The sequence below is a fragment of the Capricornis sumatraensis genome, chromosome 8 (assembly GCF_032405125.1).
Source record: "Capricornis sumatraensis isolate serow.1 chromosome 8, serow.2, whole genome shotgun sequence".
NCBI classification, from domain to species: Eukaryota; Metazoa; Chordata; class Mammalia; order Artiodactyla; family Bovidae; genus Capricornis; species Capricornis sumatraensis.
In genome coordinates, this window is record NC_091076.1 from 22500075 (window position 1) to 22527413 (window position 27339).

Consider the following 27339-nt stretch of genomic DNA (forward strand, 5'->3'; position numbering starts at 1 on the left):
AAGGGAATGATACGAAATGATTTGCAATTTTAAAAGGTCAGTCTGTCAGGATTACTAAGATGCAAAATCAACAGGCAAGCATCAATTGCGTTATTATATAACAGCAAAACCAATTAGCAAATGAAGTGTTTCAAGTGATACCATTTACAAGAGTGTTTTAAAAATACCAACTACCTAGAAATAAATCCAACAAAAATACGTGTAAGACTTTTATGCAGAAAACTACAAACCTCTGTTGAGAGAACCTAGAGACTGAATAAATGGATTTACTATTTTCCGGGATTGTATAACCAATTATTATAAAGATGTCAGTTTTTCTTAAATTGGTCCATAGTTTCTGTGCAATGCCAATCAAAATATCCACAGCTTTTTTCTATAGAACTTGACAAGCTAATTCTTACCATGTATATGGAAATGTGAAGGATCAATAATAGTAAGCCACTCTTGAAGAAGGAGGAAGAAAAGTGGAAGAAGGATTTTCTATCCTTGATATAAGACTTACCATAAAGCCAGTGTCATCCACTATTAAGGCAGTGTGATATTGACATGAGGAACACAGATAGAAAAATAAATAGACCAACATAATAGAAACCAGAAATAGACTCATGCACACATGGACACTTGATTTATGTCAAAGATAGCATTATAAAAGAAGGAAAGGATGGTCTTTCAGTAAATGGAGTTGGAGTAATTATGTATCCACATGGAAAGAAAGAAGGAAAGAAGGGAGGGGGAGGTATATAGTCTGCAGAAATACTTGCGCATATGCACTGGGAGACATGTACAAGAATGTTTGTAGCGGCATTATTCATAATATCCTAATTTAGAGACAACCCAAAGATTCAGCAGTAGGATGGATAAATAAAATGTGATATATTCATAAAACAGAGTATTTTACAGCAACAAAAATGAATAAACTGCAGCCTCATACAGACTAGATGAATCTTAAATTGAAAACATATTATTGAATGAAAGAAGCCAGACACAGAATACATGTGATTTCATTTCCAAAAAATTCAAAACTGGGGAAAACTTTTAGAGATGCATAACCATGGACAGAGGAGCCTGGTGGGCTAAGTCCATGGGTTGCAAAGAGTCAGATACAACTGAGCGACTAACACTTTCACTTTTTTCAATCATTCGATAAAACTGTAAAGAAGGGCAAGCCTGCATAGTGGTTATTTTTATGAGGAAGATAGAGTTTAACATTGGGAAGGGGTTGTAGGGTAGGGCTTCTAGAGTGCTGGTTATATTTTATTTTTACTGTCTTGGGTGTGGTCATATCAGTTCAGTTCAGTTGCTCAGTTGTGTCCGACTCTTTGCAACCCCATGAATGGCAGCACGCCAGGCCTCCCTGTCCATCACCAACTCCTGGAGTTCACTCAGACTCATGTCCATTGAGTCGGTGATGCCATCCAGCCATCTCATCCTCTGTCGTCCCCTTCTCCTCCTGCCCCTAATCCCTCCCAGCATCAGGCGTATCTGTTTTATAAAAATTCATTTAGTAGTTGTGATGCATGCTTTATGTACATTGTATTTCACAAGAAAAAAGTTTTATAATACCAAGTTCACCCTGGCTACTGTTTAAGCATGCAAGTATGTAAGCAGGAAGTCCAGTTGTCCAGGAATGACAAGATAGAGGCTTGGATGAGGGTTGAGAAGTAGTCAGATATAGGAAATAGTTTAGAATTAGAGGTAACAGGACTTGATGTGGAATATGAAGGGCAAAAAATACAGCAACAAACACAGTCATAAAACACAGTGAGAGTACGCAACAGAATTAACTAAGGTTCTGAAATAGAAAACGTTAATGTGAAGTGCTAAGCTGTGTGAATGGGTATCAGATGGAGGACTTCTGTCTGACACATCAGGGAAGGCTTCATAGAAAAGCTGGGAAGGAATTTCCCTGGTGGTCCAGTGGCTAAGACTCCGAGCTCCAAAGGTGTTAGCCCGGGTTTCATCCCTGGTCAGGGAACTAGAACCCGCATGCCACACCCGAGAGTTCACATGCTGCAACTAAGACCCGGCATGGACAAATAATTAAAAATAGATGAAGCAAGTATTTTTTAAAAGCTGGGGAAACAGTTGGCACAGATTATGGAGGAAATGGATGAGGGGTGATACAGTTAAAGGAGATTGGTGGATTGCTTACAGGCAGAAGCTTTGTATTGTCCTGTACTCTTTTGCACATTATTTTATTTTTGAGGCATTTCATGCATTATCTCTCAAATAAGTTTTATCTACTTATGACTACCATCTAGATCCACAATAAAAGGTGATAGCAAATTACTTCAAACGCAGTAGCCATTCCACAAGTCCTGATTGAACCATGAAGTCTTGAACAAGTATATCACACAACTCCTAGAAGCCAACACCACGGTCACATGATCCTGGTGGCCTAGATAGCAGGGCTTCTACACTATAGAATGGAATACGTATTAATAGCTTTTACATTATTGACTTCATTTTACCTTCAAAATGTTACTGGAAGTTTTATCTTTGATACAAGCTTTTCTCATTGGATAGACTGATGGGTGTGGGAATAAAGGGGGGGATGTATAGAAATAATGTCTAAAACAGAAGTTAGTGGGAAGGGAGACTTCTCAGTCAACCCACTTTATCTAGGAAGGTTTCCTGCATGAGTCAGAGTGATTTGAGGATCATCCAGAATTAACAATAGAAGGAGGCAACTTTTTTTTTCAGGCTTGTGGAAAAATAAGAGTGGGAGAAGCAATGATTTTATCTCTGCGGCGTTTCTGATTTCATGTATGATTTTAGGCACATCTCTCTCTTTCACAGGGCTTCCTTGGTGGCTCAGCTGGTGAAGAATCTGCCTGCAATGAGGGAGACCTGGGTTTGATCCCTAGGTTGGGAAGATCCCCTGGAGAAGGGAACAGCTACCCACTCCAGAATTCTGGCCTGGAGAATTCCGTGGACTGTATAGTCCATGCGGTTGCAAAGAGTCGGGCATGACTGAGCGACTTTCACTCACTCTCTTTCATACACACTATACACCTTGTCATTAAAAAAATTACTGTTGGCCTAAATGAGAGTGAGTTTTGCTTTCATAGGTGTCTAAGATTCCACTAGAGCCCGTGAGAGAGTTGGAAATGAGAACACTGAAAGCCAGAAGTATAGAGAAAGTGAAGGGGGAAGACTAGATTAACTAGAGTACAAGCAAAGTGATGTGATTGCTAGTGCTCACACACGCTTGTGAGAACCAGGAACCCTTGGAAGAGTTTTATCTATGTTAATGCATTTACTCTCATGACAATGCTGTGAGGTCATCGTCATTTCACAGCTGATGATACCATGACACGGAAAGGTTGGGTAAATAAGTTGGTTGAGCTTACAGAACTGGAATTTGAAGCCAGGCTTTCTGATGCTAGACTATATATATATAGAGAGAGACTATATAATATATATATATATATATATATATATAAAGATGTGAAAGATTTATTGCTTTGAATTTTTTAACTGGAGGATAATTGCTTTACATCATTGTGTTGGTTTCTGTCCTATAACAGGAATCAGCCAGAAGTATACATACCTCCCCTCCCTCTTGAGCCTCCCTCTCACCCACCCCAGTTTTGAATTTTTATTGGAAGATAGTTGATTCCAATAGTTTATTGGAAGATAGTTGAAGACAGTTGAAACTAACACAGTGTTGTTAGTTTCAGGTGTAGAGCAAAGGAAATCGGTTATACATCTACTAGACTATAACTTTTTCTTAGAAAAAAAGGAAGAGATAGCATAAATGTTGGAATTTGTGCTTCTTCATTCATATTCCTATCTTATAAAGTATGGCGACATTTTAAAATGGCATACAGAGACAACTATCTCCTCTACTTTGTCCCTGGTGCTTATTCCTTTGGCTTTCCAATGACAACCATGTCATTTTCTGGGATGACTCTGAGTTTATTCTTGACTGTGCTTGGTCTTCCTTGCTGTACTAGCTTTTCTCTAGTTGCCAGGATCCCAGCAAATCTAATTGGCCGTGTGTGGCCTTTTCATTCCGGTGGCTTCTCTTGTGGCACACAGGATCTAGAGACCCTGGCTTCAGTAACGGTGGCATGATGGCCTAGTTGCTCCACAGCATGTGGGATCGTCCCCCATCAGGGATTGAACCCACGTCTCCTGTACTGGCAGGTGGATTCTTTACCATTGAGCCACAAGGGAAGCCCTGATTTTGAGTTTAAAGTGCAGCTGACCTCAGCTTTTTTTTTTTTTTTTAACCTAAGATATATTTGCTCTTAAAAGAAAAAAAAAAAAATTTCATAGCTTATTTATATTTGAAAAACAACAACAAGCAGCTGGGGCCTTCAAGTTTAGCAACCAAGATTAGATGTTTGGCTTTGAAGAATATTGAAATAGCTTACAGCGATGTATCGGACTTGGGGTGTTTAACGTTCATTAAACTGCAGCACTTTATGGAACGATTACCACTAATTACTGGAGGTCACAAGAGCCGTCATAATTGACAGTCTTTTTTTCGTCGCCTTACACTGGAGAGTATGAAAACTGTGGGAAAAACGATGTAACTTCTCAATTAGCGAGGATGGAGAGCGGTATGGGAAAGTAACTTTTCTGCTGAGGCTGGGAGTTCATACTCATTTAAGCTGTAGACAGATCGTGCAAGCGCCATAAAGACGTCTAACTGTTCAACAAACCGTCACCCCCGTCCAAACTGGAAAATAGATCAGAACTGGAATAGGAGTTGCTCTTCAAATACTGCGCTTGGGAGTCTCCAAAAGCTACACAGCACAAACCAAGCCTGGTTCCCAGATGCTTTTTAAAGTCTTCCCCAGGAATGCTCTCCCTGCAGCCTCGGCGCCTTCCTGGCTGAGCCCGGCGCGGGGCTCCCCAGCCGCCGCCCGGGACGTCAGCCCCTGTACCCCGAGGCCAGTTCCGAAGAGGGGAGCGGCAGAGCAGAGGGAGGAGAGCGAGAGAGCGAAATGGTCAAGTCCTCCTTAACTCCGGGCCCCCTCGCGGGCCTCACCCCTCCTCCCGGGGGCTGAGATTGGAAAGGAAGTGGGAAGGTTTCAATCTGTTCCTCACACCGGCGCCCTCATGCCCCAACCCTTCTCCTCCGCTCGGGGCTCCGGCGAGCCTCATTCCCGTCCCTCGCCCCGGGAGAGGAGCGCGCGCCGCGGCCGGGTGCGCGGAGAAAGACCAGGGGCTGCGGGCGGCCTCCACGCGGCCGCCGGGGCCCGCAGCCGCCCGCCCGCCAGCAAGCCAGGCCCGAGGGCAGCCCCGGAGTCCGGGGCGGCCGGATGTGAGGGCGCGTCACTTCCGGGCGGTGCAGCGGCGGCCGCTTGGAAGATGGCTGCGCCCTGTGGCTCGGAGCTGCCCGCCAACTCGCCGCTAAAAATCCCGAAGATGGAGGTGCTCTCCCCGGCTTCTCCTGGTGGCCTGAGCGACGGAAACCCATCGCTGTCAGACCCTTCTACGCCTCGGGGTGCCTCCCCGCTCGGGCCGGGCAGTGCGGCGGGCTCGGGGGCAGCGGCGTCCGGGGGTCTCGGGCTGGGGCTGGGGGGCCGCAGCGCCGCCTCGTCCTCGGTCTCCTTCTCCCCTGGTGGCGGCGGTGGTGGCGGGGCTGCGGCAGCCGCCGCCGCCGCCTGCCGGGGCATGTCGTGGACGCCGGCAGAGACGAACGCGCTCATCGCAGTGTGGGGCAACGAGCGGCTGGTGGAGGCACGGTACCAGCAGCTGGAGGGAGCCGGCACGGTGTTCGGCAGCAAGGCCCCCGGGCCGGCCATGTACGAGCGCGTGTCCCGGGCCCTGGCCGAGCTGGGCTACGAGCGGACCCCGTCCCAGTGCCGGGAGCGCATCAAGGTAACCGGCCGCCCGGCCTGGGGCAGCAAACCAGAGGCAGAGAGAAGGCGGGGAAGCGGGCCTCGGGGGCGGGGGCCGGTCTGAGCGCAGGGCTCCCCTCCGGGGCCCGGTGGGCCATTCGCATCTCCTCCGCCTTTTTTCTTCTCTCCCTGGGAAGGGGGGGGGCTTTTTTTCCAGATGGCCGCCAGCCCGTAGGTTTTCTGAGTTTGAAGTTGGGCGTGCCTGCCGCCGCCCCTCTTTCTTGCCAATCGAGGATGTTCTTGCGCTCTGAAGTTGGTAGTTTCTCATTGTGCTCCCGGCGACAGTCCCGTGCAGCCGGCGCCTCTCGCCCCCACCGCCGGGGCCCCTCGCTTTGTTCCAGTCCTGGGGGCTCCCAGGCAGAGGCTTACGGGCCGGGGCGGGATGGAGCAGGGATAGAAGCGGGGGAGGAGGGGGAGATGCTGAGCTCCCCCACCTCACCCCCCAGTTTAGGAATTTTCAAGTGAGTGGCAGGGGCAGAGCCGTACGAAAGGCGCCTTCAGACGATGGCCTTTGTGTCAGTTGTCTTGCTTCTGCCTTGAGCTTGCTTCTAACTCGAAGGGCGATCAAGAGTTGAGATGCTTTGGAGAATTGAGAAGGCTCGGTTGTAGCCAGATACTGTATTGCTTTTGTGGAGTTAGGACACAGTTGAAGTTAGCCTGGCTGATAGTTGGTCCGAAATTTGAGTGTGATGTCTCCAGAGTTAGGTTGGCTTGAGGCCCTGCAGTGTTTCTGACGAAGCTCCTTCTTGAAAGCATGTGTTCCCCTGCTTTAGCTGTTGTGCCGGATGTGGTGACAAGTGAAGCTCTCACTGTGCGTCTGGCTATCCTTGTGTACCTGAAGGTTCAGTACAGAGACTTAATTTGGGCTAGAAATGTTACCTCCAGTCGGGTTACTGTTTTCTGTTCCTGCTGACGTTTAATCTGGGAGTTCAGATTTGTAGTATTGGCAGATACGGAGTTGTTTTTTAGGTAAGTTGGTTGGTGTCCTTCTCGCAGGGTCTGCTAAAAGATTCTGGTAGAAGACTTTCCTCCTAGTTCACGGAACTACTACTTGTTCAGAGTTATAGTATCCGTGTGCTTCGTTTCTGGCAGGGCTAACACTTTTTTGGAACTCCAAGGTGGGGTAAAAATCCAGTAGGAACTGTCATACTCACACTGGAGAAGGATATGGCTCCAAAATTCCAGAGATCTTGTCTCAAGTGTTCATTTGAGGACATTGTGGCTTAGAAAATTTGGTCCAGAAACCAAGATATTTCAAACCTCCTATTTTTAGGAAATCTGACACCCATTTCTCAATTAGAAAATTAGATTGGTTTACCTGATAACATGTTATCTTTGGGTCCCCCTCCCTCTCTGTTTTAAACAAGGATGTCATGAAAGTAAATAGTTTATAGATACGATAAATAGTAGCGAATAGTAGCCACTGTTCTCTGAATCTCATTCCTTGTTCTATTCAAGGTTGTTAAGGTTAAGTTCTGGGGAGTTTTTGCATTGTGCTGTTTAGCCTCTATCCATAAACTTTTTTGAGTTTAGCAGTACCCTTTAGGCTTTTGTAATTGTTTTAGCTTTATCGATTTTTTCTTTGTCCATAGAAATTTCCCAATCAGAAGGACAAAGGGTGTTATCCAAAGCTGCTTATGAATCTCACTGATTATAAAATTGTTTCTCAGAAAGCCAGGAAATCTCTAGTTGGGTTGCATCTTTGTCCAGTTATGAGAAGCATAACCTAAAGCAAAGAAAGGTAACTGGGCTTCTCTGAAGAATTTTCAAGAGGATCGTTTTCTCTGTCTCCAAGCAGATAAGATCAGATTGACCTCAAGTTCTTAGACTAATTGGAGACTATATGGATGTTGATGTACTCTAATCCACAGTAGCAGTTGATGGGGTGACCAGATCACTGTTTTTTGTTTTCTTTTTTACGTAAACAATTTCTTAAGTGTGATTTCAACCAAGGAACCAGACTTCTTCATTAACAGCATTGGTCTTTCATATTGGAATTATAAGCTCCATAAAGACGAGTTCTGATCTCTTATTCCCAACAGTATTTCCAGTGCCTAGGACATAAGTAGGCACTGGATACATATTTATTAAATTCACCAAGTAAACAAAGCCTTGAAGGAGAATGTTGGAAAGCGTAAAAATCTAGAGCAGTGTCCAGATTTTAACCCCAAAACATAGACTTTGAAACCCATTTGAGAAATACTTCCTTAAAAACTAAACTCTGTCCCTCTTGGAGACTTAAGATGAATGTAATCTTAAACATAGATGCACACGTGGTCACTGAAATCATAGCCTTACACAATTATGAGGTGGATCTCCAAGTACTCCAGATTATGTTTGTGAAAATCAAAAGGCAACCTTAGGAAATTCCCAGGGAACCATCGCAAACCACTGAAACAAATCTTTCAATCCCAGTTTCAGAAATGCCGATTTAGAACAAGTAATTCAGAAATCTCTTTCACTTGATTCTGTTAATGAGAACTACAAAAAGAAATTCAACAGTCCTTTTTGCTTTGGAATTTGCAAAATAGAAACAAAGTAGTGCAGTGAGATATGGACATGGAGGTATATCTTATCCAGAATAATGCAGCTCATTTAAGTGTGAACTCATGTCAGAGGCTCCCGGGGAAGGAGCACCGTGTGCATCAGTTACATTTCTAGTCCAATGTATTTATTTAAATATCTATCAAGATTCAGCTATGAAGTAAATAATTTCTTCTAAGTTTGAAAGGAAGGATGATATATAGTAACTTCAGTTTTTCCCTGAAACTTTCCCTGAATCATAGTTTCAATATATTGATGTAACAACCTTGTCATATGATGACTCTTATATTTTGCTACCAGAGGACTATTTTTAAATACTATCCAAGCGAATATGTGTATTTCTAAGTGCACAGGTTTTTAACTTAAAGTCAGATATAAACATTTTTTAAAAAAATTGCTGCAAAGTCTGACATGTCCTGTTGCTGGTATTTGTTCAGTTTTTTGGATAAAATGGGTGTGTTTGAGACTGGCATGCTACACGTGTTTGGTATCGTTTGGTTCTGAAGTTTTGTTGCTTTCTGTTTGTTTGCCAGAAGAAAATAAATCTGCTAACAATTCCAGCCTAATTTTGGAGTCAGATAAATAAATGGGTGATTTACTATCCTTTCCTATAAGCCTTGTTGTCATATCTCCATTTTCTAAATGCTTGAGTGTTTACTGTCTGCTCGGTGTTAGGTGAAGAGAAGAACTGTAGTACAGAGTCCAAGAGCTTACTTACAGTGTAGTTAATGTTTGTATACCCACACCTAAGAGTTAAAAAGCTGTACCAGACAACACAGGGGATGGTATGCAGTGCAGTACTTGGTATCAGATGACAAAAGCAGACCATAAGTGTGATGACTGACTTCAAGGGAGGAAGAGGGCTCAGCACAGCCCATACTATAGTAGTTGAGAGACCTATCTAGACTTGGAATTCAGAGCCAGATGCCGGATTCACACTTAAGTCAGTTAATCTGATGCCCTGCAAAACTCATTCTCAAGTCCCATGTTTTCAGGTGTTCTCCAAAAATTTGGCTCTTGAGAGTTGGCTTTTTGTCTCTCAAACAGATGCTTTACTCTGGCTCTGCCTGAAGATGAAATGCAAGGTGATCATATGACCTAAAGAACTTGTCTTTGCTCTGTCAATGCTGATTGTTTATCAGATAAACTTATAAGTGGTGGGGAGTCTTCTGCCTAACAAGCAAGACGATTAACTTTTTAGGGACATTGTCTTGATCTATATTCTTCAGTAATTCATCATAATCTTTGGAACAAATATGGTGCTTTAGCAGACAGATCACAGTGTGGTATATTTCAAGACTTGTCATTATCTGTCCTGTGAGAACAAATAGGACAAAGATAACTCGGAGCCCACAAATACTGTTGTCCCTGTATGAACATTTTAAGACTCTGCCTATCTCTAAGGACTTTTCTGATGTTAGCACACTAGACTTTCTGCATTATCATTGAAAGATTTTTCAGAAATATGGTCTGCCACTCAAAAGTGTTTATACGAAAGATTTAGTCAGATTTATCTCCTTCCATTTCTTTTGTTCCCAAGCCACTGCTGCCAGAAAACTTATGTGTTCCAGTTTTTTTGTCTGCTTTTGAATCTGATGGAGATTTGATATATATACTGAAAGAGTAGACTCCCAGCCATACACACGTATATTTAGGCTTTTGGTTTTGGAGGTAAGGACTCTGGTAAGCACACCTTAAAACTGTGCGTGAATAGGCACCTGAGTTTATTTCCTGGCATTTTGGGAAATCTGCTGGAAAGTGGAGTGAAATATTCTGGATTCTTCATTAACAGGATATGTAAAAAAAAGGAAAAAAAAAAAAGAGAGCAAACCCATAGTATAAAGCAGTGCTGTTCAATAAAACTTTCTATAATGATGGAAGTGTTCTGTATCTGCTGCAGTTCAGGGCAAGAGCCACTAGCCAAAGGCTGTTAGGCTTTTGAATGTGGTTAGTGTGCTTGAGGAACTGAATTTTTAATTATGTTTCATTTTAATTAATTACATTTTAAATTATAAATAGCAACATGTGGCTAGTGGCTACCGTTGTGAACAATATAGGTAAAAAGTTGTTTTTCAGAATATTAAAGAAGGCTTTATTTTATGAAAGGACTGTCTTGGCTACACCCTCAGACCTCTGAGGGGGCGGGAGTCGTGTTGGAAGTTCTTTCTTCGTGCCCTCCCTGTTGCTACCCCTGAGTAGGAGGAACCTTGACAAGTCAAGAGATATGGTTCGCCATTATAGGAAGAGGAGCTTTTCCTGTAAGGAATAAAGTATTATAATCTCAGTTGACTGGGGCAAAACATATCTACACTGTCTAGCAGACTGTGCAATAGCTGCTGGCCACAGGCAGTAATTGAACACTTGAAAAGTGGCCAGTGTGACTGTGCCACTGGATTTTTAATCTCAAGTTTAATTTATTTATATTACTAATACAACATTGTAAAGCAACTGTAATCCAATGAAAATTAACTTTAAAAATAAGTTAATTTAGTGGCTATTATATTGACCAGAACAGCTTTGGAATTATAGTGTTCAGACTTTTTTTGCTGTGTACTGCCAAAAGAGTTTTGAAATCCATGAGCTCTCTTGAATGTTTGAAAGCTGACATTAATATTTTTTCATCATATGTTTTAAAATTTATGGGGCATTAACAGGATATTGTGGGCAGGAGGAGAAGGGGACGACAGAGGATGAGATGGCTGGATGGCATCACTGACTCGATGGATGTGAGTGTGAGTGAACTCCGGGAGTTGGTGATGGACACGGAGGCCTGGCATGCTGCGATTCATGGGATCGCAAAGAGTCGGACACGACTGAGCAACTGAACTGAACTGAACTGAATTGAACAGGATATAGGACATATTAAATCTAATATCAGTAAGATGAGATTGATGTAAAACTTACTGAATAATGTGCTCTGAATCTGAGTCACCCCAAATTCTTATCTATAGGTTTTATCAAATATATCAATGTTGATGATCCCACAATATTCCACTTACACTTAAAATAAACAATATGATTAACCTATATTCCTTTGACTATTCTAAATTCAGTAGCCAAGCTTCATGCCTAAAGAATATATACAAAACTGAGAATGACAGGGTCCCTAAGGTTTAAGGTGCCTTGATCAATCATTAAAGAAGCATATAGGCACTACAGTTAAAGACCCCTAACTTAGAACTTTGAGCATCTTTTCTGTTTCTTTCTTGGCTGATACAGAGCTCCCAGGCCCTTGGAATTCCACTGCCTGGAGGAGCCACGAGAGATTGAAACTTAACTCTTGGCTAAAGGCCAGGCATCTGGGGAGGACTTGGAAATCTTACCCATTTGCTTTCATCACACTCATCTGACAGATGCATCACAGGGTTTCTTTAAATACTAAGGTCTGAAATAAGGACTTTTTTTTTTTCCATTTTTCATCAACAGATACGTGAGGGCTTTCTGTGGGAGGCCCTTGACATACAGCAGTGTATCATTTACCATCAAAGAGTCTCCTTTCTAGGGAAGCAGGAGTCAGGATGCTAGAGCACCACCTCCAGTATTGTGAGCATGGTCTATGGATTGTGTGGACATTAAGCTCCTGGTGCCATAGCCAGTTTAAAAGTCATGCCTTTCATTTGGAGAACCGTTTGCTGTAGTGCATGAGGGTATGCCCTAGACACCACACGCGACTGGTGGGGCTGTCATCCAGGGTCAGGTCAAAGGGTGGAGTCACTGGTTTTGGGACAACAGCCGATGTACCAGTTCTAGGACTTTCTGTTTCCATAAGTAACTTTTTCATAGCTTGAATTGCAGTTACGTCCATTACATATCTCATTCCTTAATTCATATACTAGAAAGAAGACCAAAGCCATGCGTCTTCTTGAACATCCAGGAAGAAATGTATTTTGCTCTGTGGCCTGGCACTCGCATGACACACACATGTGCATAAGCAGATGACGGTGTATGTGTAGCCAAAGCAGATTTCACAGAGCAGCAGTGCTTACATTGCGTTTGCAGTGTGTCATGCACTGTTCCAAGTGCTTTACAAACCTAACTTAACTAACTCACATAGTGGCGCTATACTTACCTGTGCAACACAGTCTGGTTTGTTCTTTTCTTCTTGAACCCAGAGCCTCCAGCCCCAGTGTCTCCTGAGTGGCATGGTCTTCAGCGCCTGTCTGCACCTGGCAGGCCTCTTTCTTCAGCCCCCTCCCCACATCCTCCTTCCCCCGCCCCTCACCACAGGGCTTTTCAGCATTGCCGCCCCTTGCCCCCCAGTCCGTCTGTCCCTCATCTTTCCTCTACCCCAGCCACATTCTCATTTGTCTCTAGAAATTCCCTCACCTAAAAGAGATGCAAAAAAACACCTGGGAGGATGGGGGTGACCACACCCATTGATACTGGGTAGCAGGCTTACTCCTTGGGGACAGGCAGCTCAGGGTCACATTGGCCCCCACGTGGGCCACACTGCGGAGATGGCAGGATGGAGGAGCTGGAGGAACTAGGGGAGGGGAGACAGGTTAAATACATCCAGGGGACCAACAGCTCACAGAACAGAGGAAGGGCCTGGAGTCTTTCTCCTGCAGGTCCCGCAGCCACAGTGACACACTCCAGGAGGGCATGGGGTGGACCAGGGATGTTCTAGGTTTGTTAACATGACCTCAGTGAGGTTCGCCAACACTTGGTGGGGGCAGCATGCCTCCCCATCACCATATGCCTGCTCTGTGCCCAGGGCTCAGCTCGTCCCCCTCCCCCAAACTGGGGGTCCTCAAATACCCCTTACCTGCACCGTCCCCTCTAACCTGTAGCGGCCCTCCATCCACCCTTGTCTCCCTAGCCACCCTCTCACCGCCCCAGATCCTCTGCACCAGAACAGGTCCTGTTCCCCTAGATGGTTATCCCTTTATCTCCTGTGTGGGGTGTTGAGAAAGCTGCCCACAACTCATTAGAATTGATTACCAACCTGCTCATGGGCCAGAACCTGCAGGTAGATGGAAGAGGAATAGAGGAGAATGAGGTGACATTCAGTTTTTTCAGTCATTGTGCTACTTTAGACGCAAGGTATCAAAACTCCAGAAACATTCATTTGGGACAGGTCATGTCCCAGATATTCTCATGAAATGTTTTCTCCTGTGTAGTTCTAGAGACCTAGAACCTATGGCTTGAGGGGAACATGAAAGGATGTGGGAAGTGGTAACAAATCAGACTAGAGACAAACAAGAGGTCAGAGGATGGGCTAAGGAGTTTGGGCTTTGTTCTGACTTATTAGAGAGTTTTCAGCTGGAGAGTGGCATGGTTCCTCTTAGGTTCTCGAACTGGCTGTCAGGTGGAAAATGAATTGGCAAGGCTAAGACTGAAAGTACTAAGATCTTTTAGAGGCTCCTTGCAGAAACCTACATAGGAGATGAAATAGTGGCAGTGAAAAGGGAGAGAACAGAACAGATTTCAGACATAATCAAAAGTAGTGGAGCTGTTTTGGAGAATCTGAAAATTTAGATTTGCTAGATCTTAACCTGGCTACACAACTCACTGTGTACTTCTCTACCAGTGTACACAGAGGATTGTAATTGCAGTCCTTAGAGGTCATCATAGTAATTCATTGCTTAAGTTTTAAGCTTTAAGTTGGTCCTTTTTTTTTTTAAAGCTGTGCTATGTGGCAGGGGGTCTTAGTTCTCCCTACAGGGGGAGCGCAGAGTCCTAATCACTGGATCACCAAGGAATTCCCTAGGTTTGGTTCTCAAACCCAATGGAAGTGTTAGTCATTCAGTCATATCTGACTCTTTCGTGAGTCAGTGGACTGTAGCCTGCCAGGCTCCTCTGTCTACAGGATTCTCCAGGCAAGACTGTTGGACTGGGTTGTCATTTCCTTCTTCAGGGGATCTTCCTGACCCAGGGATTGAACTCAGGTCTCCTGCATTGCAGGCAGATTCATTACTATCTGAGACACTAGGGGAGCCCAGAACCCAGTGAGATCCAGCTAAATAAAACAATGCTTTAGGGCAGTCCTGTGTCTGTGTTATACAGACTCCCTTGGGTTCTGATATGCTCCCCAGGCTTCTTAAGTGATGGTCCTGCCTTCTTTTTTCCTAACATTATCAGAGGGCAAGAACTAAAATCAGATCTAAAATTTCAACGTAAATTTTCATGCATTCTCTCAGAAGTATGCTCATGTCACTAGGATGAGGTAGAATAGCAGGGCCGCCCCCCCCCCACCCCGACACACACGTACACTTTGGATGGTTGTATCTGTATGGTGTTTGCAAAATTTTTTTTTTTTTTTAAAGGGAGAAAAAACTTCTTGAGTTTCAAAAACGAATACCAGTACCATTTTTTAGATAGTTGATTGTTAGGATTGCCCATTGATTATTAGGTACTGTGTAATTGTATTTCTGTTGTGGGGTTTATGCAGTGTGTTCTGCCTGCTATTTACCATTGCAGAAACTTCCTTCAGTGTTGAAAATGCATGCTCAGTGAATCTGCGCCTCCTATGCTGCGTATGTTACAGATTATCTGGGGTTTGTAATCTCTGCGGAGTCTTCCCCGCTATTGTTCTGAAGAACTGAAAAATGTCTGCATACTGGAATAAGGTGTATATTTAAATCTGTGTAATTCTTAACCTATTTGTAGTTGAGAGAGTCCTTGAGAGCCAATGGAAATACTTTTTTTCTTGGCACTAATCAAATGAGTGTTACTTTGTCACTTAGTGGGTGGGGTGTGATGTTATTTCCTAGTAGAATACAGACCTGTGTTTATTCTCAGACATTTTAGGAATAACAGCCATCATCTTATTTTTATATGTGTGTTCTTGGCTGTATTCATAAATTACATTTCTTGAGCTACCAAATAATAACTTCATTCATTATAAAGTGATGAAATAGAATGGAAGTTATTTACCTAGATTTGTTTTCTAGTAGCATTTGCTCAGCCTGTGTAAAATGACTCTGTTGTAACAGCCTGAATTTTTGAAACTCACAATGTTGTTTCTCTACTATCTACCTTCAGATTAGTACATTTATCCAAATAAGTCAATTATGTTTGTACTTGATATTAATAAAACCGGAATAAAGTTCATATCTACCAAAACCTGCTCTTATCATTATTATTTAAAATTTACAAATGCTTTTCTCTAAATGGATAGAGCTGCTTAATGATTTAGAAAAAAAGAGTGTGATAGGCCAGAAAGTACCTTGATCTTATAACTCTCAACTGCCACATACAGTCTTAAGTTTTCGTCATTCACTCATCCCTTTAGCAAAAATATATTGAGCTGCTTCTGTGTGCCAAATATTTGATGGAGGTTCTAAGAATACGTCAAAGAATAAAACTGGGAAAAAAACACAAAAACAAATCCGCTTGCCTTCGAAGAGGTTATATTCCAGTAGAAAACAATATGAATATTTTAAATATGTTAATTCAAAACTATTAATAATCAGAAAACCCCTCAAATAAGAAATTCTTTTATATTAGCCTTATTGACCTTAGAAGGTTTGAGCTCTCAACCTTCCATTATGCATAGGAAATAGAAATTCATTTGCTTTGGCTTTATTAAGAATGATTTACATGATTTTTATATTATGACTTCTTATTGTGCTATGTCCAGTTGTCACTGAGTTTTGCCCCTCCAAGCAGCAAAGTGCCATGCTGCTGGTATTCATGCTGTCATTAGATAATGAGCACATCTGTGCTGGTCCTGGTGGCACAGCCTTCAGCAGAAACATATAATGTTCCTTCTGTCTTGTATAAATCAGGAAATATGGTTAATAGTTGGATTTGAGAAATCAGAGTTTTGCCAGTTTTAGAACAGTATAAAATAATTTTTGACATGTTATATAAACCACATTACAAAACTAAGGAAAAAGCAAGGGAAAGTGTTTAACTTCTTCACGATGGCATATCTACAAGTCCGTGAGATGTTATTTTTCAAGAAGTGGTGGTGAAGCTTATTTTAATTCCAGTAAAATTTCCATTGGAGAAGGAAGTGGCAGCCCACTCCAGTATTCTTGCCTGGAAAATCCCATGGACAGAGGAGCCTGGTGGGTTACAGTCCATGGGGTTGCAAAGAGTCAGACATGACTGAGCACACAGGCAAAATTTCCATGCACCAAAGAAGAAATGAGAAACCTGGATGCTCTCTGCTTTATTGAACTCCGTGAGAGTGTATGTAGGCCATTCATGCCTCTTACTTGATTTGTGCCTGCCTCCTGCTTCTTGCAAACAGGTTGCGCAGTGAGGCTAAGTCCTCACTCTGGGTGGGTAGCAAGAATTCCTTTTTCCTCCCTTGTTTATATGTCACTGTGTTAGTCACCATATTCTTGCTCAGACTATAAACCTTTGAAAATGGCTAAATGATTAGCTTTTAGCCATAGAAGAATGAATATGAGTGAAAAGTTGAAGTTATGATGACACAGCCAGGTGTTGGTGAAACTTGAATAATGTATGGGCAATAACATATTCATTTAACAATGTTACCTAAATATGTAACAAACCTAAATCTAGGTATAAACTCCTTTTATTAATACTTAAAGATTTCACATGTTGTCAAACAAAACTTGATACAACACTTGAAGTGCTAATAAAGAAGTGAGCATTCTTTTATACTGGGTGATGTTTAGCTGAAAGTTACCTGCTTTTCTTAACAAGGTTCTGACAGATTGCTATAGTAAGGTTCTTCTGAGTTTGTTATTATCATGTGCTTAATGATAAAGCTTCACTGCTACTTTTTCTCTACTTGAACTAACCTTCACATAAGGCACCTTGATTTCCAGGTGGTGTGACTATTCTTGTTGTAATAATAACAAATATTTAACATTTACTGAGTACAAGCTACTAAGCAAACACTGTTTTAAATGCTCTACTTGAATTTTTTTTTATTTAATACAAATCTATGATGGAGGTAATAGCAACACACTCCAGTATTCTTGCCTGGGAATTCCCATGGACAGAGAAGCCTGTCGGGATACAGTCCATGGGGTCACAAAGAGTTGGACACGACTGAACAACTATCACTTTCACTTCATGATGGAGAGACTGTTACCAGCTCCACCTTACAGACAGAGAAATTGAGGTACAGAGCGATTAATTTTTCTAATGTCACAGAGCTAGCAGGTGGTGAAGCTAGACTGTCTGACTCTCCACTTTTAACCACTTGATTATATTGCCCCATTGTGAATTATCAGTCCACCTTTATTAAAATTTAACAGTTGACACAGTATTTTGGCAACAATGAAATCATAAATTCAGAAATGCCAGAATCACACAGCAACACACAGATGGACCTCCTAGGGCTCATATATGTTTCTCGTCATAGAAATGGAAACACGAATTTTAAAAATCCTTGCAGATAATTCATGGTATCCTAAGATTATAAACATAATGAGAAACATTGATTTGAAAGTCCCAAGAATTTAAAACAAAGTGTTGAAACATAAATAAGACTTCCACTGTAGACAGCTCATTCAGTCATTCATTCAGGCCTTTATATGTGTGATGGTATTTATTGGACTACCAGCTCTTCTTAAAGAAATTAAGTTTGAGGTTAAAGAAGGAAAAACATTTACAGGGTAGAATGAGCTTTTTTGACAGTAAAAGTGGATAAGGATGTGGCTTACTGAAGGAGACCGCAGAGTGAGCATTGCTTTATGCCTGCCCTTGTTCACCTAACGTGTGAATGACTGGGTGCTCTCCTCAGAGGTGAGGAGGGTGGGATGGACTGTTCTGTAATGCGTGATATAAATATACAAAAAAGGAGACTGCAGATGAAGAAAGCTCAAAATAGACTCAAGAAGTGAGAAATCAAGCGAGTGCAGGGAGTATAGCAGTAACCCAGGTAAATGTGGTCACTTCAGCTAAATATGAAAATGGGCTGTAAACTTCCCGGCAACTATGGCAAAAAGGTAACTACAGTGATTTTCTGTACTTTTCATTGTCTGCAGAAGGGAAGCACACAAGGTCCTCATTCTAAAACCTAAGATGAATTTTGATTAAGGACACTCTGATAGCGGCCTTGGATAAGCTCTTACCTTTCTCTTCGTTCTCTTTTCTGTTAAATAGGGCAGCATGACGTGTCTTCTGTGTATAGTAATACACTGCCCGGATCCCTCCCCCGGGGAGTGAGCCGCTGGCGCGTCCCTACCAGCTGCCTGAGTGGTGATGGCTTCAGGAACCCTCCTGAAGGAACCCTCCTGAAGGAACCCTCCCAGGAATGTCTGGTTGCCCATGGCTAGGCTCCCTCTCCACTGGCAGCCTGGATTCAGTGACTGGTCAGTGCTGAAATTCAAAAGCCCAGCCGCCTTGCCTTAAGGGAGCTCTAAAGTATTACATTCCATACTTCACTTTAGGATTAACCAAGACCTCTGCAGCAGCCGTGAGTTACTTCACCTCTCTCTTCCCCGTCCTGTGCTCACAAATGCTGTTTTGAAGAGCTCTCCGCTGTAAACGTCCTGCACAGCCTCCTCAGTGTCTTTCCTGGGACCCTCTCTTTTAGCATCATTGTAAAAATTAGAAATAATAAATGTAACCTGCTGACCCCCAACTCTCAGCACATGGTAGAGACTGAGAAAATGTTAGTTATGGTTTCCTTTCATTGCATGGGACATTGAGCCACCTGTGGACAATGTCTGATTTTTGTAGAAGGTACAGGCATTTTTTTCATATGGTAATTCCTTTTAGCAGTCCTCATAAAGGTAAGAATAAAATATAAAAATGCTACCAACTGAGCTATAAAAAGTGTCACAGTAGATTTTCTGAGTTTGCAACAAGTTTCTCAGTAAGTTCAAGTTGCTCAAAGACAGGAGCACAAACTTAAAGCAGGCTTATTTTCAGATTTTTCATAGAAAGTTTATATGTCAAGATATGAAAATACATTATTTTCATGCATTTGGGACCTATAGCTTATACCCTGTAAATCCAGAAAGAAAAAACCCTTTTGAAATAATATTTACCAGGTTTTAATAGTCAACTGAATCTTAACCTAATGCTTGTACCCAGGTATCTCTGGAGGATTTCTAATCTTACTGTTTAGGTGATTTTATCTCGATGTCCAAATTATTATTTTTTTCACAACCAAATACCTAAAATTTACTAATGGGGGGGAAAAAAACTATTGTAAGTTATCTTTGCATTATAGATGGTAGTTTTCAGCAAGAAGATAACTGCAAAATTGAGAATCACATGGTTACCCTATGAAACAGATCAAGTGGCCTTTTTCAGAGGGGAGCCTGGTCTGCCTGAACATTGGTCTCATGAATCGAAGAAAGTACCTGTGTTTGGGAAGCAGAACACTGTTGTAAGGATGATGCTCTGAGGATGTTTGGAACAACGTGTGCTCATGTGCGTGTGTCGTGCTTAACTTTTAGACACTGTTGATTATGGAGCTGTCAGCGTTTAATGCAGGATGTTTGTATGAGAGGACTTTAAAGATGAATGGCTCTCACCGCTATCCTAGAGAGATTTTAGATAATTCTCTTGAATGTGTTTTTTAGTTATCACATACTAATAAAAGCTACCATTTTAACATCATCCAAATACTACTTTTAGGTGGTGCCCTGGGATGTGAAGTACTGAGAAAAGATTCAACAAAGAGATGCTAATGTAGCAACGTCAGCGCTGATATAGGAGGTCAGATGAAAATAACCTCTCCTCCAAGTCAGTGCTTTTTGAAACAACTGATTTTTTTTTTTCCTTTCAAGTTGGGGGTGGGGTGGGGGAAGTTCTAGATACATAGTGTTATCTGACTGGGTTTGATGACTGCCTGCTTGTTGCCTACATCTGAAATAAGTAGTTCAGTAAACTCTAGTTTTTTGTTTTTGTTTTTTTACTTGTCTTAAATAGAGAAACCCTTGAGGATTCCATATCTAGAAAGACTTTTGTATCCCAAAGACGCCCTTAAAACTAACCATGCAGATAGGTATGGTTTATCTAGTATTGCGGCCAAGATGAGGTTTTGTATCAGTATCCGTATGATTTATAGACAATGTAGAGTTAAAAGCTTAATAGCCATATGAGTTTAGTTTCTTGAGCAATGGAAGATGTTTAATTTTGACAATTAGTATTGTCCTCCTCGAGGGATTTTTTCTTCTTACTCAGAATGGGTAAGACCCTCAGCTGCTAGCATGGAGGAAGCTAGAAAGCTTAGAATACTCACTGAGAAAGTTTCCTGAATGATTTGTTCTATATAAGAATTTCTCCCTCATAAAGACACACTGATCAGATATAGACACAAAAGTGAGTCACTGATAGCCAAGTTTGGGATGAAGTGCAGCTGATAGAACTCGATCCTGGACAGTTCTCCACAAAGACTGAGGCACTAGAGAGGTAAGAGCTCTTGCTTTCTGGTGGTCATTCTTGGGTTTGGCCCTGTTAGAATCCAGGAAGCAATCAAGTCTTATTTCCCTTTTGTATCTTTAACTGAACTACTGTCAAAGAATATTCTTCACTATTTAATTTGTAAGGCATAAGAAATAATAAAATTTGGACAGGGTTTACAGAGCTCTATTTGGCAGGCAATCCATCCTGCCCCACCACCCCACATCCCCCACCAAAGAAAAGTGTAATAGGAATGGTAGGTATTTTAAAATAGCCTTGCCCTCTGCAGTTAGTTCTCCTGTATTACAAAGAAATTAATTTGCTCTGCTAATTATAGCAGTATCTGTGTTGTATACTTTTTGCCACTCCTGCTCTTTTCAAGAGGTTTTAGGACTCCTACCTACCTTGGATTTATTGACTTTAATACATTTAATGCGTTGTATGTTTATACAGTGAATTTCTCTATTTTCTTTGCTAAGAAGATTTTCACCTTCTTGCAAGTGATTTAATACTTTAAAATTACCTTAATTGGTTTAATAAACATATATTGAACAATCCTTACATGACAGGCACTATTCTGGGCTCCAGGAAACAGGGAACAAGGCAGACAGCCTTTGCCCCTTTGAATTTACAATCTAGTGAAATAGCTTTTTTAGGATACAGTAACATTATTTAGAGTGTCATTTGGTAATTTTTACATGCCAGATCCCTTCTGAAGGAACACTTGTCTTGGGGCCTTGGCTCCTCATTTATTAAATGAGGAAGTTGGACTAGATGATCTTGAGTTCTTTTCCATTCAAAACTTCTGTAAGGTTTTGGAAGTTGGACCTGGTTTCCTCTCAGAGCCTTGGGCAGCCCTACCCTCTCTCTGTCAATCATTACATTATGGGCAATTTTACAAAAGAGGCACTTGGCAAGCATAGTGACAGGGATAGGTAACAAATAGTATCAAGCACCGCAAGAAAGTCAGATGAGTTAAGGACAAAGTTTGAGGACCATTGTTCTCAGTAATTAGGAAGGCATTGCTGACCATGATGGTTTCAGTGGAAGAACAGATCAACTTTGATCCCATGGAGTTGAGGATTGAGTTCCTGTAGACATTGCCTATTCCTTGGAGTCCCTTTAGGCTATTAAAGTGGGGAGATGTTAAGGCTTAGCCGTTGTCCTCTAAGGAAGGCGGTCAAGACTTAATGTTCCTATACTTGTTTCTAGGTGTGTGAATTTCTCTGGTCTAAGTGGTTACCTTAGGTGATTTACCTAGAATCTCAACTGATAATCAGATAATGAATGATCAAGTACTTTGTGATAGGGCTGGAACAGATAGCATAACTTATGAATCATTTATTACTGTTTTCATTGCCACCACAGAAAAACATTTCTTTCCCAGTAGGTAGAAAAAAAGTGCTATATTTTTGTGAAGAGTAAGTTGATACCTTTGTATGCTTTTACCTATAGAAATTGTTTCTTTCAAGAAATGGGAATGTTGCTAATTTACCTCTTAAAGAAAATAGTAAGGCTGCTTTATCTAAATGAGTAGGATTCTGAGGAAGCTGGAGAAATTGTATTTGAATTGGCCCCAGTCTTCAGCCTCTCTTGTAAAACGTAAAACACAGACCAAGTCTACCTTATTTTAGGATTTCTGACTAATATGTTATATATTATTTTGTGGAAGAAAAAAATCCACGTGGCATAGAGCAGAGTTTCTTAACCTAGGGTTCTTGTGTGAGCTCTTCAGGGAGTCCATGTGCCCCTTGATATTGTATAGAACAGTTTTGTACAGGTATTCTTCTGAGGAGGGGATCCAGGACCCAAAAAAGCACCTCTGCTGTAGGGAGGAAAAGGGCATCTTGAGAATAAAGATTTCTCACTTGTCAGATCTTCTATAGTGCTAAGAACTGGGGAGTGTGAAACAAGTGCTGTTGTATTTTTTGGTTTTCTTTTGTTGGGGTGTTTGGTTGATTGCTTTGGTTTTAAATGACTTAGTTTGATTTGAAGGATTAGGTGATTGGCAAGTCAATTTGCCAAATTTTAACATACAGAAAATCTAAGAAAATAGGTAGTAAAAATTACACTGACCTTAGATGGGTTTTGCTTTAACTGATTTCCTCGTCATTAGTTACAACACTGTCTATGTATACATACATATATATATATAAATTTATGCTATATTCTTAATATTCCTTTTACTGTGTGCAGAAATGTTTTTACAGTTGTCTGCCATTTCAAACTTCCCCCCCACTGCCTTTGTGCTCACAGTAGGAAAATCAAACTAATTTAAGAAATTCTGAGTCTCTCTTAGAAATATTGAAATAAACTCAGTATTGTTCTGTTGCCTCAGTTAACTAAGAGCAACTAATTATAACACAGTAAAGCAGCAGCTTTAGTTTAAAAGATGATAGATCTGTTTCTTTTGCTTTACAGTTCATATCAGCTTAGGCTGAAGTATTGTTTTCAGCACTTTTTATAAACAATCGCTAGAGATTTGCACCTAGTGTCATTTCCACTATTGCTTGTGGAAATATAGTATGTGATTTTTAAGACTTTGTTTCCAAATAAGTGTATCCTTTATTTAATCATTTGGGTTAAAGAGTCTTAAATTTATCATATTAGTTGGCAGAGGGTTAAGATAAACTGTAAGCCATTTCTAATATGGCTAATTTGACAACCACATTTGAAAATCTGTTTCACTGCTTGTTTTTTTCTTATAACATTGTTTCCTGCTGTTATAACTAAGCTGTCCTCCCTGCAATTTGACTATTTTTTCATCTGACATCTTAGACTGATCATGCCAGTGTTTTCTAAACAAAACATCATATGGCGATATGCCTTATCTCTGTTCCTCCCTGTTATAGACCCTGTTCCAGTTATAGACAGTTCTCTTAGAACAGTGATTTTGTCATGGTGATGATTTTATGAGTGTATGAAATGGGGCACGTTTTGAAAAAATGATGGAGCCGGTAGCAGAATTAGGTGGCGTATGCCCATGTAATTTATTGAGCCTGCTTCCTGCTCTGCCATACCAGGGAGGAGTTCTATTCTGCCCCCTTCCTGAAAGCCAAAGGGGAGTTGGAGGACACTGAAATAAAAAGAAGCCTTAATTTTTGACCCCCAGAGTAGCTTATATAATGTCAGGAAGGGCTTTGATGAAACTACTGGCCCTACTTAAAGATCTTATTTTCCAAGCCTTTCATTATTTTATTTGCCCTTTTCTGAACTCTGCAATTTCCCTCTCTTGTAGCTGGTTCGATGCCCAGAACTGAATGCTGTGTTCCAGCTGTGGCCTCACCGGTGCTGAATAGAGAGGAAGAGCCACCTCCATAGCTTACATGTGATTCCTCTGCTTATACAACCCAATACTGGATTTACTTACTTTGGCAAGATAGCTGCATCGTGCACTGTATTTAATGTTACGTGTACTGTAACCCTGGGTCTCTCTCTGCATTGCTGCCGTTAAACCCCCAATCCTGCCAATCTTAAAGCTCCTGCCTTTGTTTACCTGCCCCGCTCCCCACCCCCCAGACTCCCCTTACATTCATCCACAATGAATGTCATCTTTTATTCTCTCATTTCCTCTCACTGTAATCTTAAACTTTGGCAAAACCTTCCCTCTGTCTATGAATTGTCAGTTGTCAGCCATCTGATTTTTTCTTCATGCTTGGTAATGGGACATCTCTTACTTCTCTCTGGTTCTTTTTCTTTTGGAGTCGTTGAACACTCGACACTGGGGATTTATCATGCATTCACTTGGCAGTTCTTCTGAATCAGATACCTTTGGATTTCTCTGATCTGACCACCTGGTCAAGTTGTTTTAGTTCTTCTATCCAGGTTTTCTTGATTTCTATCCATGTGACTTCACTCAGGATATAGTATTATCTCATAACTCCTGGGGGAGACAATAATAGAGATTTACCATGGACGTTTCTAACTGTGAATAGAATAGTCTTTAATAATTTTAAGCAGATTCTTTTCTCTCTGAGGTCTTAATTTTTTGAAAAATGCTAGAGCCAAGTGACTCTGAATTTGTAAGATGGGTGAGATAAAGGAAGAAAGGAAGGGAAACAAGGTTTCTGTGTAGAACAGGAAATGGTTCTCAAAGGGAGCTGAATTGAGGTTCTTGTTGGGCTTGGTACAGCTTTCCAAAATGTGAGGCAAGACTTCGTTTTTCCTTGATACCATAGCATTATCTAATCTAAGATGTACAGTAGATGTTCAGTTGGTTTATTGAGGACTGTTGACATAGACATACAATCGCTTAATTTTGTGCTTTGGTTAATCATTTAGAGTGTGGAAAGTGTAACCTCTTCTGGTTTATTATGGATGATAAGAATTGGAAGGCCTCCGCATGTCCTTTCTGTCCATTTCTAAAGGCCCTCGAGCTTATCTAAATCCCAGTGTTGTTAGAGTAGCAGTCAAGCTGATGTTTCTTGCTTTGTTTTCTATCTCAGTTGATACATGCTATTTAAACAGCCTCTGCTTGGATCTGTGTTCTTCACTGAACCCAGAAGGTACCTCTTTTGTGTATTTATGTCTCCAGAGAGTTGGAAATCTTTTTAACATTGTTTCAATACATCAAATTCCCATCTTATGGATCTAGATGTCACCAAACATTTTTCATTCAGACGCCTAATAGATATTTTACCTTTCAGCGTGTTACACTACTAAAGTGTATTTCACAATTACACTGCAAAGTAAGAGGTGACAGGATCTGTTAGACTTTTTTGGGGGGGATAGAATATAAAATATATCATCTGACTGTTCTTCCATATCTGGAACCCTTAAATACTGCTGGTTTGCTTATTCATACACAGAAGAAGTGAAATGTTAAGCTCTATTTGATGGTTTCAAAGAAAGTAAATCTTCTCTGTAGTTTCCCACCGAATGTAGTGTCAAAGATTGGTCGCTTTACTCACGCCTTGGTCACGTCTAAGTGTGGCACATTCCTTCAGAGGAGTGTTAATTTCACTCCCTGACTTCCGAAATGACCCTCAGTGGCAGATCCATCGGGGTTCTTTGTGTGAGGAGCGCCGTGTTCCAGGCAGCCAGCAAGTAGTGAGCACTGAGTGGTGTGGTTTCCATCTCCATTTATGGCCTTGAAAGGGTGAGAGGGACAAGGCTGGGACTCTCCATTTACGGTCCTTGAAGGAGCTGAAAAGTGCAGTTGGGGTGTTCCTGGAGGCAGAAAGTAGACATTGTGAGATAAAAATAAATTGGCAGGAGATGTTTGCAATTCAGATTCCAGTCCCGGCAAGGAGGGCAGAGGGTGCCGGGTAATGGGGTATAGAAGGTCACGTGAAGTCAGCTGGAGGCATTTGTTCCCTCCCATTTGAAGAGTTGCCTATGACACATTTCCCAGGTTCATTTCCGATTTGTTCCAGAAAGTTATGTGTTATGTACTTGTGAATATCCTTTACAAAGAGGAAGAAGAAACACTTTTAAAGAGTGTATGATCAGAAACCTCACTTCTTTAAGGCATCCTTTCGAGCACCAAAAGAAATCTCCAGAAAGGGAGAGTGAGGCAGGTGCTTTTGCAGGGGATAGGCTGGCTGGTTTCAGGATGGACGACTCTTAATCGCTGCTCTGTGTCGGAGGAAGATCGTCATGTGTGTTTTGTGTTTATTATTCCCTTTGCCCGTCTGGATTTCTGGCCTCAAGGGAGAGATCTGCAGTGTTTGACAGAGTGTCTTCCAGTAGTTTGTCAACTGAGATTTAACAGTACTGAACTTTCGAGGAGGCTCCATGAAGATTATTCAGAGTTGTTTGATTTTGGCGAGAGTAGGTGAGGTATTGGGTTATGGAAAGTCATCTCACATTCAGGAGAAATTTACAGTCTGGCTGACGTGTGTAAATTAAGTCTAAGGTAAGCTGCTTTGGCACAGTTGAGTTCAAAAGCATTTGGAGAAAAAGAGTCTTGTTTGCCGTGAAAATTCTCAAGAGTAAAACCCAGTAAAGTAGAAAGGAGATTAGAAGGAACAAAAGGAGGGAGAGATGGGACAGAGAATGAATATAATTAAACTAAATTTGGAACTGAGGCGAAAGGCCTGGGACTAAATCCTTGATTTATCTTTTGAAATATCTAGCATAAGATATACCATTAAGGAAACTGGGTTAATTATCAGAAATATGCATTAGAAGACCATGAAGCAGGTTGAAGGATTGTGCAAGGTAATAAAATTATACAGGTTTTATCTGTGGACTTGCATAAGGATATGTTATTCGCTGTGTACCACGAAGCAGAAAAAGGAGTGAAATAACACTCTTCTACTTCACTTTCTGTGACCCCACCCCAAAGAAACGATGAGCTTCGTTTGTTGGTGTTGGGCTGGCAGTTTGAGTTGGTAGAATAGGCTAGTATTATCATTGGCTAATTGTTAGATGTTGGTATTAGTGTCTTGTTGTTTCTTGATGATTGATGTTTGAGACTGAGCATCTGTAGCGTTATTGATTTGATCTCTTTTAAATTCGATTCTAGCAACTGCCCCAAAGACAGAGTGAGTTAGTAAGGAGTATGGACTATGTAAGTAATTTGTTTCACTAGCTAATTTGTTTAGGCAATTGTTTTTACCCTATATTCCTTCTTAATCAAGAATAAGGAAGGGTACATTCTTTGCTTTGGGAAATTCTTCTTTCTGTCCTCCTTTCCCTCACTTTTTCC

The 27339-nt window shown here is 41.5% G+C and overlaps 1 protein-coding gene across 2 annotated transcripts in view; it reads left to right on the forward strand.

Moving 5' to 3' along the window:
* Positions 1 to 5325: 5325 nt before the first annotated feature.
* MSANTD2 (Myb/SANT DNA binding domain containing 2) overlaps positions 5326 to 27339 on the forward strand; it is a 29982-nt gene continuing 7968 nt past the window's right edge. For both annotated transcript variants that reach the window (XM_068977185.1, XM_068977186.1), the window contains exon 1: positions 5326 to 5838. In XM_068977185.1, the coding sequence (XP_068833286.1) occupies positions 5326 to 5838 (513 nt within the window). The remainder of the gene's footprint in view (positions 5839 to 27339) is intronic.